General features: G+C 37.4%; 1 protein-coding gene across 2 annotated transcripts in view; it reads left to right on the forward strand.

Moving 5' to 3' along the window:
• The window catches only part of ADGRA1 (adhesion G protein-coupled receptor A1), a 466,576-nt gene that overhangs the window by 185,695 nt on the left and 264,820 nt on the right, over positions 1-16,061 (forward strand). For both annotated transcript variants that reach the window (XM_026651172.2, XM_026651174.2), the window contains exons 4-6: positions 3,815-3,886; positions 12,599-12,670; positions 13,812-13,975. In XM_026651172.2, coding sequence (XP_026506957.1) covers positions 3,815-3,886; positions 12,599-12,670; positions 13,812-13,975 — 308 coding nt within the window. The remainder of the gene's footprint in view (positions 1-3,814; positions 3,887-12,598; positions 12,671-13,811; positions 13,976-16,061) is intronic.

Raw genomic sequence — 16,061 nt, forward strand, 5'->3', positions numbered from 1 at the left:
CAGTGCTCAGTCTAGAAGATCCCATCAGAGATGCTTAGTTTTGCAGTTCTCAAACTGTGGATTTGTGTCTCCAGAGATAATATGCTTGTTAACAGCAAAAATGTTTTTAAATCAATAATATATGGAAGTGAGAGATAACAGACCTCAACTCTATTGTCCCTCTGCAAATTTGTGCATACAGAGTCCATCCCTTACCTCTCTCTAAAAATGCAAAGTTTCAAAAAGTTCAATGAATAGAAGGTTGTTGGAGGCGGAATAGTTCTGGACAAGGAGAAGAAGTCTGGAGATAAATGTGAGAAGGGAGGGACAGACAGTAGAAACAAAGCGAAACTGTTTGAGCAGCATATTCCAGAAGTCTTGAGGTCTTTGAGTGTAGCCTTCATTGATTTGAGATCTACCATACCATTCTCTCACTAGAAGGGAAAACCTATAATGGCAGCAGGCTGTAAAAGAGACACAGTTTGGGAATATTTTAATGTAGTTCCTCTATCTGTGGGTAAGACAGGCATGTGTGCAAAATGCAAACAGTGCAACAAAGAAATACAAGCCCTGGTTGCCATAATAAAACAACTTCATGAGAAGCGTTCCTTCTGAGGAAACTGCGTTGAAGATGAGGAAAGGAACGTGTCTGAACATGCAGAATCTTCAGGTTGGTAAACCTTTTCATTTCATACTTCTTTCTTAAGGACTGCCTGTCTTCCTTCTGGACTATTCTTGAATTCTCATGATTGAACAAAAAATATAGTTGTTACTCTATGGTACTATCATTTTAGAAAAAAGAACAGGAGTACTTGTGGCACCTTAGAAATAAATTTGTTAGTCTCTAAGGTGCCACAAGTACTCCTGTTCTTTTTGCGGATACAGACTAACACGGCTGCTACTCTGAAACCTATCATTTTAGATGCAGTTGTGATAAAAAATAAACAGCTGAAATAAGCAGATCTTCCTTTTACAATTTCACCTTTAAAAGTAGTACTGAGTGTCAGTGAATGCAATGAGTAATACTAAATGAGCAGTACGGTAATAATAATAATTAAATAACTGCATTGACTTATTTTGTTTAGGAGAATCCATCCTCAACATACAGGATTCTGAAGACTATCCACCTTCAAAATCATCATCATTTTCTATAGTTTCAGAGTTATCTACCAATGATAGTGTTTCAGGCACATCATGTATGTCATATAGCCACAGTATATGACCTGTAGCAAAAAGAAAAAAAATCTCCATTATCCAGAAACAACCATAGATAAGTTTGTGATAGGAACCGGCAGATTACAAAAAGAGGTAATAGATGAAAAAATTGGCCAGTTTGTTTATGCAACAAGCTCTCCTTTCCATATGATTGAGAACCCACACTTCATTAAAATGGTTCAGTCATTATGACCAGGATACAGTCCACACAACAGAGCAGATGTCACAGGGAAATTGCTGGATAAAGTGTAAGAAAGAGAAACTGAGCAGTGTGCAAAAGGTCTACAGGGTAAAATTGTTAACCTGAGTCTTGATGGATGGAGTAATGTCCACAATGATCCTGTTGTATGTGCTTGTGTGACAATAGAAGATGGGAATGTCTTCCTTACAGAAACAATTGATACATCAGGAAATGCGCACACACACAGCAGAATATTTACAAGAAGTAGCAGTAAAAGCTATAACAAACTGAACAAAAATTCAAATGTCTAGTACGCAGCTTGATCACAGACAATGCTGCAAATGTATCCAAGATTAAAAGAAATTATTTAGAAGAGAGTGAAGAGAGTCCCAACATATGGTTGCAGTGCTCATTTGATGTACCTCCTAGCCAAAGACTTCAGTGTTTCAGAAATAAAGGCTAATGTTGTTGAAATTGCAAAATACTTCCGTAACAACCACTTTGCAGCAGCTTCTCTGAAAAAAGGGGGAGGAACCAAGCTCACTCTCCCACAAGACATGCAATGGAACTCAGTACTGGACTGTTTTGAGCACTATATCAAGAACTCACCTAATTTGATGACAGTTTGTGAACAAAATCGTGAAAAAATAGATGGCACCGTCACAGCCAAAGTTCTCAACATTGGGCTAAGAGAAATGTTGAACACATGCTGAGTACCCTGAAGCCTATTTCTGTAGCCTTGAACAAAATGCAGGGAAATAGCTGTTTTATTGCTGACGCTGTTGAAATGTGGAAGGAACTGAGTGAGATTTTAAAAAGAGAAATATGCAATGACAGAGTTAAATTACAAGCATTAAAAAAATGAATGGGACAAGCATGATCTCCAGCTCATTTTCTTGCAAATATTCTCAATACTCGGTACCAGGGTCAAACCTTAACTGCTGAAGAAGAGGAGTTGGCTATGACATGGACATCCAGCAATCATCCCTGCATAATGCCAACTATAATAAACTTCAGAGCTAAGGGTGAACCATTCAAGAAATATATGCTTGCTGATGTTTTAAAGAAAGTTACACTAGTGAACTGGTGGAAGTCACTTTATCACTTCAACAGTCTCTGAATCCAAATGCTTATCTCACTTTGAACAGCAGTAGCTTCTGCTGCTGCTGTAGAAAGAATGTTTTCTTCCTTTGGACTAATTCATTCCAAATTGAGAAATCGTTTGGGACCTGAAAAAGCAGGATAGCTTGTTTTTCTTTTCCAGATTATGAACAAACAGGAAAATGAAGGTGAAGAAGACTGAGTTAGCTGCAGAAGCTAATATTTTAAGTTTCTCATGTTGACCTGGCTGACATAGTTGATTTAATTTTTTTTTAATATTTCATTTAATTATTTTAGTTAAAAACAAATTTAACAAAAACAAACCTGATTTTAAAAAACTTGAATGTTTAACTAAATTCAAAAATTCATATTCTTGTTTTGTTAAAATATTATATGTTTGCTGTTGAAGAAAAAAATCCAGAATACATAACATTGTTGTTTTAGTTAAATAAAACAATTTAAATGTCTGTCTGGTGATGTTCTCTTCCTAATACAGCATGGCAAGAAAATCCTCCAAATATTAATGATTAACCTGTTGAATTGGAGATAGTTCACCTCCCAATGACTTCATAAATACCTGCTTCAATTACCTTTGGTAAATGAAATAACCAAACAATCATTCATTTTCTGATATAGCTGTAAAACTAATCTGAAAAGTTTTCAAAATAAAAATGTATAGTGTGTACATTCTAAAAATGAAACCTACATCTATCTCTGAGTTATGAAGAATATGTATTAAGGTTATAACAACCAACAAGAATGCACTTTTATGTAGAAATCCATGATTAAATCAAGTCTTCCTGTCTAGTGATTTAAATCATGATTTAAATCAAATCCATCCTGGTTGGCAATGGTAGAAGGCCTTGAGCGTGGCGCAACTTAATAAGGGGAAAAATAGATGATACTTAGGATTCAGTCCAGGCTGCAGAAACTATTGTACGCAGCAAAAGCATAAAATACGTGCTATTTTCTCATTATTAAATAAATGTTGCTAAAAATTATTGCTATGAGATGAAGACTGATTTTACTTTGTTTGAGGTCTCTAGAGACATGACACTCATTTACAAAGCAATTAATGTAAAATTCAATCCAATATGTTACAGGAAAGTTTAACTGTTAAGAGGGATTCGTAACTATGTTAATGTAATCAAAATAAAAAAAAAAGCTATAAAATCAGTTAAATTCAAATATGTTACATTCCAAAAAAAATTATATGTATTCTTTCATTTGTAGCATTTCTAATTCCTTAAGGTCAAAACTAACAAGGCTGTTTGTGGCTATGTAGGTGTATACACCAGTAGTACACAACTAATGTTTTTGATTTTTTGTTTGTTTCAGGGATCTTTCCAATAATAGAATTGGATGTCTGACCCCAGAAATATTTGTAGGCCTTAACAATCTTCACAAATTGTGAGTATAATACCATTTTGTAATAATCATTTTTAAAAAGCCTTTAACACATTACAACTAGGAGAACAAGAAATTGTATGTCACTCGTGTTGACTGAACTTTCTGCAGAGGATTTTAAAATAAGGCATGTCTGTACATTTTAAACTAGAGAAATCCAAACTTTTTCAGTGGATTTCCCCTGGACACTTAATGACAAACAGAGAATGGGATCCTATCACTCAAGCCTGCTAGGACAAGAGTGAAGCAGAAGAACATAAAAGTAAACCAGCCATTATCCGATTTGTTTGGTATGTTATGTAAGCAAGACATTGGGGCATGCAGAGTGAGGAAAAGACTGCAAATTTATTTTTTAAAGCATCTAAACTAATTTTAAATGGAAAAATAAACCTTTACTCTTTCTCCTTATGCATTATGGTATAGTCTTCAATTACACGATTATATAATTTGTACTACAAGACCCCTGCCTCCATTCAATACTAAAAGCAAAAGGGCATTCTCTATGTTTAAATCCCACAACACTGGATTGGGATGTGGAATAAATGGATTTTTTCTTGGTTCTGTCACGGATTTGGGGCAAGACTAAGGTTTACGTGGACAACTTTAATTTTGGCACTTCCTACATCTGAATAGAGCTGATCAAAAAATTAACTTTTTTTCATTAAAAATTTCAAAACAATTCAAAATCATTTTCAAAAGGATCCCCTTTTTTGCTGAAAATTTGGTATTGAAAAATGGGAGTAGATCTATTTTTTTCCCTCCTTTCTTTCCTTTCTCCCCACTTTTCCCCCCATTCAAGCCCTATTCTGCTTTTGAGGGCTTGACTTTGCAGCCTTACCATTCTTCTAACATAGTTTCTGTATGTAATTATGGTATAAGCCAAGTTACTTATCAAGACTATACTCTACAAAGAATGCAGATGAAAGTTTAATTTTCATACCAAGAAGAGGCAGAAGATAAAATACGATGTCTTTCATTTTGCATAGCTTGAAAACTCAGCTCAGATCAAACATGCTAATGATAATCCAAAATGTTGATATTGATAATGGTAAAAAAAATCACCTGTTTATATTCGGTACAGATTGCATAATATTTTATATTCTTAAATGTGCTATAAAACATATTACAGTGAAGACTCAAAATGGTAGTTGAGAAAAAGTAGTCCATAGACTATCAAATTAGGGAAGATTTAGAAAGCCAAGGTACTTCGAATTGGGTTGCTTCTGGAAATATTAACTTAGGCAGCTCAATTTTAAGGAAGCAGTCAGCATCCTATTTGCCATTAATTTAACTTACATAATTGCTTCATTGTACATGTGGATCATTCAGTCCTGAATTTCTTGGCATTTGTATGTAATGATATGTTAGTGCAACAAGGATGTTGAAACTCAGAACAAGTAGTGCATTTAATAAAGAATCACTTCTTGTAAAAGCTATTGGTTTAGTAGTAGAACTGAAGCATTCTGAAGTTGAAGGGAGTGTGTCATTGCATCTAACAGATGATAAAAGTTTATCCATGTGCAGAAGGAACCTTTGGAAGTTTGCTGTCTGGATCAGCCAATAGGAAATAAGTAGTTTATTCTCAAATCTTAGTGCTTATGTGAGAATATGTAGTATATTCTGAACATAAAACTATATATTACACTTATATAGTACCTGTCAAACAAACAGAACCAAAGTTCTTAAATTCTACAAATGGACCCACCAGTTAGCACTCTGATTTCAGTGGGCTTGAGAATATGATCCTTGGGCCTGATTCGAGTAAACACATGTTTATAGGATATATATAGAGTTCTCCTCACTCACCAAGAAAAGGAAGCCACCCATTGAGGTAGCGTGTGGCAGTTTCTAGCAATATACAGCAATATTGTATAAGTGAGGAATGTCGGATCTATTTGAAACTGCCAAGGCTATTTACATAAGTAGAATGAAGTTGGAATTTAGCCAGGAACACTGGGGTTAATACCCTGCTCTTGTGAAAAGTGTCAGAGTATTTTTTAATTATCACAAATGGTCAGGACCTCCGTTTTATCTCTTGTCCAAAAAGATGGTAACAATGAACTGCCTCCTAATTTCATGCCAGTGCCATCTTTTGAATCTGGAAAGCAGCACCCTGGGGTTTTCTTGGTGGTTCATGAACAAATACTTCCCAGACTCTCACTTGTTTAGCACCTGTTTGAAATACAGAAAATTGTCTGGTAGTAATGCATTTGCCACTGATATAATTGGAAACATGTTTACTAGTCAACTGAGGAGCCTGAGACAGCTAAATTGTAGAAGAGTGGTGTAGAAACATTTATTTAGCATAACTGTAGTGCTGATATACACATTTTTGAAAGCACTGAAGCAGTAAAAATGAGCAAGTGATGCGAAGGTGACAAGTTCTTAAACTAGTAACTGGCACTGATAAAGCAATCAAGCGTGGTCCAGGTAACTGAAGCAGCAAAGTGGAAATCACATACATACTCTTTGAATGCTGCAACTACTTATTATAGAAACTCTTCTAAGCTCTCTTGCTACCTTAGCATGACAAAGTACAAGGAATCATTTGTAGGCCATTATTAGAACCAGTAGAGAGAGCCATAAGTCTATTGGAAAGAGCAAGAGAGAGAAATCTCTAGTCATCTGCTAACTACAGAGACTAGGTTTCTTACAATGTTTAAAAGCATAAATATCAGGTGAAACAAAGGAAATTGGAATATATTTCATTTAGATTAACATAATTCAAGGTCTTTTAGAGTTGTTGCTCTTTGATTTAATTTGCAGGAAGTTTGGGACACCACTGGCTTTAGGTTTCATTTCATGTTGGTTTTTCATCATGTCATGTAAGGTATATACCCATACCCAGCAACATGAGGAAGGATTTAAATCCTTCACTTGAATTAGAGAGGACAACTTGATCTGCTCTGAAAAAACTGTCACAGGTGCCAATGGTAATGCAAAGGTCTTTAACTAGTTTAATTAAAGGACTGATAGAGGTCAGTTTGGAGCAGATTGTCTTCAAAACAGGAGTGAGAAGAATATTTATGTTCATTGACCTGAGCAGGATTTTGTCTGCTGGCTCTGAAAGCCAAGGACCATGGTATAGTATAGTCTCATCACTACCAAAAGGGTAGACAATTATTTTAGACCTGGCCAAACCACCTGGCCAAATAAATTCATCGATAACTGACATGTTTAAGCTCCTTTGGGTTTCAAGTAGAACCACTGAATCCACATAAAAACATAAACCCCTTGATGGCACCCATAGAGAGGGAAGATTTTGCCCAAAGCTTGTGCCAAAAAAAGTCTCATACCTTGCAATAAATAGGAGTTGAACTTTTGGTTAGTATTGAAATCCAAAGTTTTCACGCTGTTCCAGGAATTTATCACTGCCTGTCAATGATTTGTGATTATTTTCCTTGAGATTGATCCAGGTTTTACACTTACTTGGAACTGATGAATTTGCCAAAATGGAATAGTACCAAAATGATCCTAGAGCACATATACATGTTATATGACAGGTATAGCTGACTGCAATCCAGGTAGTTCAAAAGATGCTTTGTTTTGACTCGCTAATCTATTGGCTTGGCTTTCCTGGCTTATATATTATCCTTTGGCCATGCTTATATTTAGTGAGCTTTTTATATTCTAAACATGATTGTAAGTGACATAATTGAATGTAACAAGTCTTTCATATCTCCTTTTGGCCTTCTCAAGGGTCATGTTTCAATGCTATGTTCCAGGAACCAGGTATGCAAATGGATTTCTGGTGTTGAATGAGGCTCTTAATAATTTAAACACCTGTTCTACTCGGAACTAAGTATCAGGAGCAGCAGAAGATTATGGGTTTCTTTTAATGATATATCGGAGTCTATTTTGATGAGCCTGGATAAATTAACACCTCAGACTATAAAATGTTCCAGCCTGAAACATGCTTTGACAAACAGTTACTCCTGAATCTTCCTTTTAAAAATATGAAACGCACCTTGCTGCTTACTTGCAATTATTTGATTAAAGTACATCTGATTTATATTTCATCCTGACTCTGAATCATCATCAGTAGTTATCTTTATGATAATATCATATAATAAATTCTCTTGTGACTTTGTTAATGTCATTGAAGCAGCTAATCACTTTGTACACTGTAGAGATAAAGTACAAAACAAGTAACATGTAAGGAATCTAATTGACACTACTGCAGGGGTATCAAGAAACTATCCACTGGAACCTGCCCCAGCCTACACCTCTTCTCTCATTTTTATCCCCCCACCCTCTCAACCTCTTCCCACATTTAATTAATCTCTCCTTGCCTCTCCCTTTATCTACTCATTGTTTTCATCTTTATACTTTCTTCAGTGCTGTTCTTATGCCTGGAACACACTCCCTATTCAAATGCCCCTTGTGTCCTCCCTATTTTCACTTAAATCCCTCCTCAAACTTCACTTCTGTGATACCCACAAACAATCATCCCATCAGTCAAATGCTCATTTGAAAGAGGGGAAAAAAACTAGAAAAGGGAAGGGAAAAGATTATAAATTAGCATTATTCTGTGTGTGTATGTGTGTGTTTTACATCTTTCGAAATGTTGAGTTGTGCAGCTTTAACACTGATTAAAACTCTGAAGAAAATATTCTCATCCTTCATTGTTACAGCAAATAAGAAAAACAGAAAACTCTTGATGGCAGATAATTCAGAAATATTTAGGTTACCATAGTGTAGGCCAAATCCTGATCAGTCCAGTTCACCCTGAGAAACCCTCAGGACCTCAGCAAGGTGTTTAAGCATATGCCTAAAAGTAAGAACTGGTCTCACTGACTTTAGAGTTCGGCATCTGCATAATTGAGGTCTCTATGATGCTGAGTGCTCTCAACTCCCATTGATATCAGCAAACAAAAACTATATTTAATTAGAGTTAAAATTGCATAGAGCATGCTCCATCCACGCTATGTTATGCTAAAAGCATAGACATAAGAATTTATGGGGAAAGTCTAATGCATTCCTTTACATCTCCATATTTCCTACAGTCAGTAATGCACTGCAACACCCATCAGGTTTTTACTTCCATCTCTAGCAGATCCCTAAAAGCAATACATACTGCAGCTTCATCAGACTTGGAGGGTGACACAAAACCTTATCCGTGACCTCATCTGCTTTCATATCAAGTGTATCAAAAGATCAGCACATCTAACTCACATGTTCCATGCACTTGGGAAGTTCTTTTGCCTTAACATTGCTGAGGTCACTGTTAAGGGTTTGCTTTTGAGTGCAAATAAAATATCAATTTATTTTTTCTGTATAAATTCATTTTTCATCAAAGCATGATAAAATGCATATAGTACTGTACTCCGTTTATATTCTGTGTTTTGGTTTTTGCCATTTCGATGAGATTATTACTAAATAAAGATGTAAAGTTCTTGTTTAATCTGAGCTCTGTAATGGAGCCTTAAATAGGGTGCAGTTCCTGCTACGCTATGATAGATGTGTATGCAAGGTACTAAGTACTTCACAAAATAGGACCAAAATTTCTAATAGGATGGAAATGGGTTTTAGCATCTCATATCTTTACAACATTTACTCATCTATCTTCATGGCTTCATACGTTATCATCCAAGCTGCATATTTGTCATTGGGCTCCATGCACAGTACAGTTTTCTTGAATAAACGCCCTAGAAGTAATATTATCTTTCAAGAATAAATTATTTTCTTAAAAGAACTCCATACACTTTTTTGACCTGTGATACTTCCTCATCTTTCTGGCAGGAGCTCATCAGGGCACATGTCCCTGTATATAATGCAGTCCCTGCAAAGATTTTTTTTTTTATCAGATTACAGTATTTACCGCTTGCCAAAGGCTTCATTCGTTAAACAGTACTTTTAAACTTAATTCTTACCTTCAGTATAGTTTGAGTTCTTTACTTTGTAGACAGAACAGAAATATAAATCTGTAAAAAAATCAATTTTTTTGTCAAAAAGGCTTGAATCTTTATTTTTCGATACAACTTATTTTCTTCTTGATGACAACACATTTTCTGCTGAACAATCCTCTAAGACATGAAATTTTGCAGCCATCTTAAATTCAGTCATGTAAATTCAGAAGGCTTCAGGCATTTACTTATTTGCATAGATAGAAAAGAACATAACCGTACTCAGAGAGTTGTTATTAATGGTTCCCAATCCTGCTGGAAAGGCATAACGAGTGGGGTTCCGCAGGGGTCTGTTTTGGGACCGGCTCTGTTCAATATCTTCATTAACGACTTAGATATTGGTATAGAAAGTACGATTATTAAGTTTGCGGATGATACCAAACTGGGAGGGATTGCAACTGCTTTGGAGGACAGGGTCATAATTCAAAATGATCTGGACAAATTGGAGAAATGGTCTGAGGTAAACAGGATGAAGTTTAACAAAGACAAATGCAAAGTGCTCCACTTAGGAAGAAAAAATCAGTTTCACACATACAGAATGGGAAGAGACTGTCTAGGAAGGAGTACGGCAGAAAGGGATCTAGGGGTTATAGTGGACCACAAGCTAAATATGAGTCAACAGTGTGATGCTGTTGCAAAAAAAGCAAACGTGATTCTGGGATGTATTAACAGGTGTGTTGTGAGCAAGACACGAGAAGTCATTCTTCCGCTCTACTCTGCTCTGGTTAGGCCTCAGCTGGAGTATTGTGTCCAGTTCTGGGCACCGCATTTCAAGAAAGATGTGGAGAAATTGGAAAGGGTCCAGAGAAGAGCAACAAGAATGATTAAAGGTCTTGAGAACATGACCTATGAAGCAAGGCTGAAAGAATTGGGTTTGTTTAGTTTGGAAAAGAGAAGACTGAGAGGGGACATGATAGCAGTTTTCAGGTATCTAAAAGGGTGTCATAAGGAGGAGGGAGAAAACTTGTTCACCTTAGCCTCTGAGGATAGAACAAGAAGCAATGGGCTTAAACTGCAGCAAGGGAGGTCTAGGTTGGACATTAGGAAAAAGTTCCTAACTGTCAGGGTGGTTAAACACTGGAATAAATTGCCTAGGGAGGTTGTGGAATCTCCATCTCTGGAGATATTTAAGAGTAGGTTAGATAAATGTCTATCAGGGATGGCCTAGACAGTATTTGGTCCTGCCATGCGGGCAGGGGACTGGACTCGATGACCTCTCGAGGTCCCTTCCAGTCCTAGAATCTATGAATCTATGAATCTATGAACATTTGTCAGCAATCCAGAAATGTGCTTTATCTGAAAGGAAACCTTAATCGTAGATGCGACACCAATTTTTATTTAACTGGTATAGCAGTGGAGAATATGACTTGACATTTAGGCATTTGCCATTAATGTTAACATGAATAGAGAGCAACAATACTGTTAGACTATGCAAAAGGACATTCATATATTTGTAGTCATGGAGTTAAAAACCATTCTGTAATCAATTACCAGAGACAATTAGAGCTATTTAGAACTGAGATATTCAGACTAGTTCCTTAAAGACAGTAGTAAATTTTCAAAGCAAATACATGGACAAATCCTCTTACAACAGACATTAAAATAAGCTGTTTTCTTGACTGATCCCATGACGCTGGATCTTTTTGTAGATTATAGAGAAAGTTTACATTTCCTAGAAGTTTAAAAATATGAAAATATTATTTTCATGAAGGTATAATGTAATGCAACCTTAGAATATGAAACTAACTTGCCTTATAGTTAGTCTCATTTTACACATAAAACATATTCAGTATGTTCTCTAAACTCTTCTCAATATTAAATTAATCAATTTATTTAGTCTGGATTACCTTGAAGTAGGGTGACCAAATAGCAAGACCAAAATTGGGACAGAGGGTGTGTGTGGGGGGTAATAGATGCCTATATAAGAAAAAGCTCCAAATATCGGGACTGTCCCTATAAAATTGGGACATCTGATCACCCTACTTTGAAGTATCATGTTACCAGGGCCGGCTCCAGGCACCAGCAGAGGAAGCACGTGCCTGGGGTAGCACATGCTAAGGGGTGGCATTCCGTCCATTCTTGGGGCGGCACAGTCTGGGTGGCTTTTTTTTTTTTTTTTTGCTTCGGCATTCCGAGCGGCTTTTTTGTTGTTATTGCTTGGGGTGGCGAAAATGGTAGAGTCGGCCCTGCATGTTACATAGATTTAAAAGAGCACAGCATAGCTCAAACATAGGTCTAACTGTTTATATCACTATACCATAACTTCAAATTTAAGCACTTAAAATATTACTGGATCTATAACAGCTATGAATATCTGTTTATTAGAAGATACTTGTGGTGGTTAGATATTACTTGTAATTATTAGAACTGGGAGCGCTGGCTGTTGGGAATCTGAAAGGACAGGAAACAGGAAGGAGGGGGGAGGAGTTGAGGAGGCAAAGTGAGAGCTACCGAGGGTGCAACAGCAGCTTAGTAAAGAGGTTTCCACTTTAAAAATAAAGTCCTGTTGAAGTTTGTTAGTACCTTGCCTGGTCACTGCAACAATACTGCATCGTAGAAATGTGTCTGCTGTGAAAGAAAGTTGAAAATCGGTGTGTGATTTGCTTTATACATGTTTTTATATTATCTTTCATCAAAAAAGTAATATGTAACCTTAAGAAAGTATATCTTATTTATTCTTCCCATGGAAGAAAGCAGCAAAGTTCTAACTTTTTTTTTTTTTAATTAACAGCAGCAAAATTCTGCCATATAACATAACTGGTTTGCATCTTTTATTTGTTATAGTAACTGTATATTGCTTCTTTTCTAGGAATTTATCAGGGAATATTTTTTCAAGTCTCATGAATGGACTTTTTTCTGAGCTATTAGCTCTGAAAGCCTTGTAAGTATGGCTTCAATATGTAAAATTCAATTTGGATATCATACAAATCTTTTGTTGCCATATATGTGTACAATATTGTAGCTAGGATATCTTGGCGTTATCTAGTTTTTACGTGTCAAAAGCGTAGAGGTTTAATAATCAAGGCTGAAACTTCATATTAACTCCTTCTGTTGATACCGTAGACTATATAATGTTACTTCCCCCCCCTTTACCCTAATTTGAGAACTCCTCAGAACTAGCGTGTCAGAACTGCGGTATTAATTTGAATGGGCTTGCTTTTGTCAGTTTCTAATTACTTAAAATGTACTGCCTTTTGCAATAATTTTCCTTTCTTTTTTATGGTAACAGGGAAAAAAAGAGGAAAAATAAACTAATACTAAATAATTTTCATTTGAAAATTTCCAATAATTCATTATTGAATGTATTAAATACACATATTAGAAGGTTTTTAAATGGGTGAATATTATTTGCATGGTGTTAGAGACAGGGTATATCTACATTGCAGTAACAAACCCACAGCACGGGCTTGGGCTGCGGGGTTAAACATCGAAGTGTACACATTCCGGCTCGGGCTGGAGCCTGGGCTCTGAGACCCACCCCCATTTTCCCTGGCAAGGCTTCAGAGCCCAGGCTCCAGTCTGAGTCCAAACATCTACACTGAAATGTTTAGCCTTGCAGCCCCAGTCCAGTGAGCCTGAATCAGTTGCCCCAGGCTAGCCATAACTTAGCCATACTGTGGGTCTTTCATTGCAATGTAGACATAGCCTAAGAGGAATTTTTAATATACAAAGTAATAGCTTAGGATCATTTTGTTCAGTATGCTTATACAGGTTTTAACCTTCAGTGCAAACACTGATGCAAAATTAATGAGTCTAGTGGCCAAATAGTATCACTGTAATTACATATGCATATGGGTTATGGTGGGCCCGATTCTTATTGACGTCAAAGGGTGTTGCATTATACCTAAGAGTAGAATTGGGCATAGTATCTTGGAATCCATATGAGTGAGGAGGATGTATATTATTTGTCATGTGATGCCTGTCTTTATGTTTAGATGCATCAGTCTAATTTTGTGCTGCATATATTAATTTATTTTGCAAAAGTGCATTTTGTTTCTTCAGTGTTATTTTTGTTTTCATAGACATTTCAACACTGATTCGCTCATCTGTGACTGTAATCTAAAATGGGTTTTGCAGTGGGCTAGAAATGCTTCAGTTCGAATAGCAGAAGAAACAGTTTGTGCTTATCCCAGTACTTTACGAGGACTAGCATTTCATAACCTGAAGGAAAACCAGCTGATATGTGGTGAGTTGCACACTAATTTAACATTATAAATTGAAGCGGATTTCCCAGGAAAAGGTGTAAACTGATTAATGGATGCCAAACAGAATGTGCTGATGTCTAGCCTTCTCGTGAGTGCAAGAAAACCAAGGTACAGCGCACAGAAAATAGCACTAACATTGAAAGAGAATACAACTTGGAAAAAATATAGCTGTCTTGTTTCATATAAAACGGAATTTGTAAATCACAGAAACATAACTGTCATGTCCCATATATGAAATAATAGTTAATTATGGTATAAAATAAACATCAATCCGTATGGTAGTTCTACATGAAGTAGTGTATTCCTGCAGGGATTAAAACAATATTGTTTTAGGTTGTACTCTTAATAGCATGGCATAAATGTGAAGCCACATTGCTACATCTCTCACTGTAAGCAATGTGGGACTCACCCTTGCGGCACCTCCTGCTGGTCTCTTCTGGGAATTAGCTCTGCCAACCTTGGAGCACCCTCTGCAGGCCAGTATCCCACTGCCGCTTGGCCCCCGTGTCCCTCCCTGGACTCGGGTGCCCCTTTATCTGGGGTGCTGCCCCCTGGCAGTACACCCCTCAGTCTCAGGGTCTCCCCTCCCTGGGAAACCCCCACCCCCTATTTCCACCTTGCCTCAGTCGTAGGCTACTGCCAGTCACCAACTCGCCCCCACACCCTGGGGCAGACTGTAGTGTCAGCCTACTCATCACCGGCAAGGTTGGGTTTGGACCTGCTGCCTTTGCCTACCCCGGGCTGCCTTCTGCAACCCCCAGTACCCATTGGCCTTCTGCTAGGCTGCAGCCTGGGGCTTTCCAGACTGGAGCTCCCCAGGTCCTCTGCCTTTCCCAAGCCCTGCTCCACTCAGGTACTCTGCTTAGGTCCCTCCCTCTCAGAAGCTAGAGGGAGTCTGCTGAGCTCCTAGCTCCCAGCCTCTTACTTAGGGCCAGCTGAGGCCTGATTGGAGCGTGGTCCAGCTGTGGCTGCTTCCCCAAACAGCCTCGTAGCTGCTTTCCCCTGCAATAGCCCTCTCCCAGGGCTGTCTTTAAACCCCTCAGGGCAAGAGCAGGTGACCACCTCGCTACACTCACATTTATGTACAGTACCACTGTGCACTGGAGAGGAATAGAATTTTTACATTGAGAAGAGTTCAAGTTATGCAAAATTCATTATTTGAAAATGTATAAAGGAAATAGCTCCTTGAAAAAGCTTTCCCACCATAACCAAAGTGATGGGGAAAGGAGGAGCTGAGAGAGAAGAATATGAATGAATAAATAAAAGATATATCAAGCTGAGCTTCTTATAGCAAGGAAGAGACTAAAACAGATGACTCAAAGCGACCGTGTTATACATTAGTAAGTGCAAAAAAGTACATCAGAAGTGCTCAGATACCACAGTGGTGATCTCAATAGAAAACCCTAACACAGATAGAAATATCACTTCACAGACCCTTCAATATTAATATGATCTTTGAGGACTTTCTTGAATTACAATAGGTTGCTGGGATGCATGCTAAATATATTCTAAAAACACGATACAAAGACCAGTGTACTAATTGCATTCTATGTGTACATTTACTCTGCAGCTGAGAGCTGATACAAACCTATCCAGGTCCTCTGGGTACGCACTCGGGTGGCTAGTGTGAACGACTGGCTCTACCTCAATCTACCTTTGTTATTTTTAACATGCTAGCTCAAGCAGAGCTGACATGGCTGTCTATTTGCACGGGGAAGCAAGCTCCCAGCTGCAGAGTAGACATACCCTTATACTAAAAACTATAAAAGCAAAGAGTAGGCAGTGCTAATACCATAGTGGAAGTAGAGAGGTGGGGCTCAACAGTGATCCTAATGCAAATTCTGGTTTTAAAAACAATTTTCAGGTATTTAGAAGTTGGGAGAGATACCAAGGGGAGTGAGCGCCTTCCTCTGCAGCAAAAGGTGTGATTGTGAGTAGGGCTGTCAATTAATCGCAGTTAACTCACGTGGTTAATTAAAACAAATAATAAAAATAAATCACAGTTTTAATTGCACTGTTAAACAATAGAATACCAATTGAAATTTATTAAATATTTTGGATGTTTTT

This window comes from Terrapene carolina, unplaced genomic scaffold (assembly GCF_002925995.2).
Source record: "Terrapene carolina triunguis isolate 2854851 unplaced genomic scaffold, T_m_triunguis-2.0 Scaffold95, whole genome shotgun sequence".
NCBI classification, from domain to species: Eukaryota; Metazoa; Chordata; order Testudines; family Emydidae; genus Terrapene; species Terrapene triunguis.